The 3,894-nt window shown below is 58.7% G+C and overlaps 1 protein-coding gene across 1 annotated transcript; it reads left to right on the top strand.

The window, feature by feature from the left end:
• Positions 1–603: 603 nt before the first annotated feature.
• On the top strand, positions 604–2,669 carry GLRG_09998 (uncharacterized protein; the record flags this gene model as incomplete). Its single annotated transcript, XM_008100683.1, has 3 exons — positions 604–1,210; positions 1,305–1,649; positions 1,975–2,669. The coding sequence occupies 3 exons, from the start codon at positions 604–606 to the stop codon at positions 2,667–2,669; spliced, it is 1,647 nt and encodes a 548-aa protein (XP_008098874.1).
• Between the last annotated feature and the right edge of the window lie 1,225 nt (positions 2,670–3,894).

The raw sequence follows: 3,894 nt of genomic DNA, 5'->3' as shown, positions 1-3,894 counted from the left end.
TCCTAGATATTGTGTATATCGGGCTTCGTTATTCCTGTCCGCGCTCGAGTTGCGTCGTAATACACTTACTTCACTGTACACATGGCGAAACTCTTACCTCGTATGCATTTTGAATATCATTCTTTTCTTACCATTCTGTCAAAGTGAGCAGCTCACTCTGGATTCCTGCTATACTGAAAGCTCTCGATTCTGTATGCATCCGCATCGTATCCTCGCCGTTTCCCGTCGGTCTGCGCCGTACAACAATGCAATGGGGCGTGGCAACTTACATCACGCTGCCGCCACCGGGTTCGATGGCAGAGAGTTGCTTGCAGCCCAACCAACCCATGCCAAACCCTGTTGAGCTGCGAAATCCCACGTTGACGTCTCCCTCCGCGCTGCGCCACGAGCGCTTTACGCAAAAAAAAAGCTCCACATCGGCTTTTCTCCAAAACCAACGCCCAACTTAAAAAGCACTTGACGTCCAAGTTTAAATCGCCTTCAGTCTTCGCCCCAGCATCAATACGCCCGATAGATATAGAGCTTTACAGTTTTCCATTTGGATAACCCCTCCCCCTTCCCGACGCACCGACTCAGTCGACAACAGCGTCATCTCCCGCTACAATGTCCGGCACGAACCCCGAGAAGCCTCCCATCCAGCCGGAGCAGCAGCTCTACCCCCCTCCTACCGCCGACGATACCCATCAGCAGCAGCAGCAGCCACCTCAGTACACCTCGGGCGCGACGCAGTACAGCCCCGACCAGAAGAGCGAGCTTCCCGGCGGCGACCACGTCGGCCAGGGCCAGCCTCGGTACTTCCCCCCTCCGCCGCCCGGTCCGCCGCCCGCGAACCAGCCGCAGTTCACACACGCTCCCCAACCGCAGCAGCAGCAGCAGCAGCAGCACGCCGATGCCGCCGCTCCCGGCTACAATCCCGCCGACCACGGCGCCGGCCACCACTACGCCGCACACTTCGACGGGCCCCCGGGCGGCGCCGCACCGGTCCACACCCAAGGCGGCCCCTACGTCGACCCCGCGGCGGCCCACGCCGCCTACATCGCCGACCCCCACAAGGAGAAGAAGGGTTGGGGCGAGCGCCTCTCCCAGATCGGCATGAAGGCCGCCGTCCCCATCAACGCCCTTGCCAACAAGATGGGCTCCCAGAGCTTCCTGCCCACCACCATGGACAAGGAGTGCGAGAAGGCCGCCAAGATCCTCAGGAGCTTCTGCAGTATGTCCGCCCTTCGTCCCCCGTTACCCATGTTTTTTTTGTTTTATTTTATTTTATTTTTTTGTGTTTTCAGCAGCTGACTTGGCCATCGCAGAGGAGGGAATCACGTCCGACGTGCCCGCGCAGGCGCAGCCCACGACGACCACGACGACGACGACGCCAACCAAGGACAAGGCCCGCAAGGAGCACAAGGCCATCGTGAAGATCCCCTCAAAGGTCATCAACAAGGCCGTCGGCCTCGCCATCTTCACCACCGCCCGCGCCGGCTTCAACTTCTCCGGCGCCACCGGCTCCGGCGTGCTCGTCTCCCGCCTACCCGACGGCTCCTGGAGCCCGCCCTCGGGCATCCAGGTCCACGCCCTCGGCGCCGGCTTCATGATCGGCATCGACATCTACGACTGCGTCTGCGTCATCAACAGCCGCGAAGCCCTCTATGTTCGTTGAGAAGCAAACCAGGTGCAAGCATAATCTGCCTTTTCAGGAGTATATGGGTGATTTCATCGCGAGGAGTTTTGGACCAGTGTGAGGTTCGGGGTTTGAGTAAGCCAGCCTACATCGAAATTTGGATAGTGATGGGTGGAAGATGGACCCCAAGGCCTGCTTGAGTTTCATATCTACGTAAGCGCGTTTGTTAGATCTTCACAGAAAACCGGAGGCGATAGAGAAATAGGACAACTGTGTATTGTGCGCGCCACCTCATCCTTCCGAGGGTCTAACAGAAGTTATATATTCTCAAGTCGCTGACACATACACTTATATGTCAGGCGGCGTGCTGGACGTCGGCGCCTCCTTCGGCGGGAAGCACGTCGAGGACAAGAAGACGGTGGACGCCGCCGAGCAGGCGGACGCGAAGCCCGCTGCCGCCGCCGCCGACGACGGCAAGCTGAAGCCCGGCGAGAAGCAGAAGCGCAGGAGCAGCAGCTCATCCATCAAGCCCGTCTTCTCCTACGTCAAGTCCCGCGGCTTCTACGCCGGCATCCAGGTCGACGGCACCGTCGTCACCGAGAGAAAGGACGCCAACGCCGCCTTTTACGGCCAAAAGGTCACCGTCGACCAGATCATCAAGGGCCAGGTCCCTCCCCAGGGCCCCGCCGGCATGTGGCCCATGGGCGCCCAGCCCCTCTTCGACGCCCTTCGCACCGCCGAGCAGCAGAAGCCCCTTCCAGAGGTCCACCTCCCCCAGGCGACGCCCGGCCAGGCCCCTCCTCAGGGTTCTATCCCTCAGCAGCAGCAGCAGCAGCAACAACAGTACGGCGGAGGCAGACCCGAGGGAACTGGCATCCCGGCCTATGGCCAGCCTCAATACACCCACCCAGAGGGCGGCCCCTTGGGGTCACACCCACCCGGCCAGGGTCCCGCCGCCTCGGGCGCTCTGAATCGCGAAGAGCAGCTCCCCGGTTACGTCGAGGACGGGGTGGCGCGCCCAGACGTGGGCGACCACAAAACTCAATACCAGTAGGTGGCGGGGGGGTAGGTGATGGATAAGGGAGGGTGAGAGCGACCTGGGCATGGAAGTGTTGTAGACTGAAAGATATCCTCGAAGCGTTGTAGTATTTTTACAAGTTAGCCTGTTGGTACGTCAAATGAAAATCCTCGTGAACAAATGGCCTTGTGCAATCAGATTGACGTGGGCTTGCATATGTGTGCCATAACATTTACACACAGCCCAGGTAGGCCCGGCGCTCTCCCGTAGCCTGTCATCCGCCCCCACGAGCCGGCGGCCGAAATGTGCGGCACGGTGGCACAGTTCCCGAAGACGACATGGAAACATGTAAGAGACCGAGATGATGCGCCCTGACAGCTTCGACAACCGCCCCCAATGTAGTACGATGTGAGATGCGTCTGGTGCACGGAAGGGACGCCCCCCCCCCCAGTACGGAAGACTCCAGGTGGAATATGATACCTAGACAGCCTCAGATTTCGACATTTTTGTGCTACTTACCCTCGTGTGCCCGACCATGCGGAGGTAGCTAAGCCGAGCCTACGCCAATCGTCCATCGTCGAGGTTGGCAGCGGGCATGCATGAAAGGGGGACAGGGGGTGGTCTTCCACATCAGTCCCTCTGACAGGGACAATGGCAATCGTCGGTCGATCTCAAAATCCTCATGCGGGGCGACAAACTCGGATGGCCCGAATGGCTTGATCTCACATGCTGCGCCGTTGTTACAGGCGTGCTTCATGGATATTATATAGGGTGGCAGGGGGAAGTTAATTACCCCTATGATGTTACCCCCCATAGCTGATATCATAGTAGAGGGGGAATATTCACCAAAAGTGAAGTCCTGCAGTAGGGGGGTGAAGATTAGTTACCTAACAGGGGTAATTAACTTCGGCCGGATACCATTGTATATGTCTGGTTGGCCGCGTGGTTCGTGCTAGACTGTCATGTTTCAACGACCCCCCCGCCAAGCCGTCCCATGATGTATATGATGGGGGAGGGGGTTAGCAAAGAGGGGACTGGCTGGACAAGAACGAAAGATGAAAAAAAAAAAAAAGGAATGATTGGTGTTTAGGGCACCATTCCTCTACCGTTACAGCCGGTACGAGAGATCATGCAGCACATGCCTAGTGCCGGGTGTAGACGAGGGAACAAACCAGCCAGCACACCCGTCAGACCGCGATGTTTGCCCGCGGCCGGAGGTTCGACGTCCTCCCGCCCAAAGTGCCGCCCGTGTAGTCGAACA

Source organism: Colletotrichum graminicola (genome assembly GCF_000149035.1).
Source record: "Colletotrichum graminicola M1.001 genomic scaffold supercont1.54, whole genome shotgun sequence".
Taxonomy (NCBI): Eukaryota; Fungi; Ascomycota; class Sordariomycetes; order Glomerellales; family Glomerellaceae; genus Colletotrichum; species Colletotrichum graminicola.
This window is presented reverse-complemented; position numbering and strand designations above follow the sequence as displayed.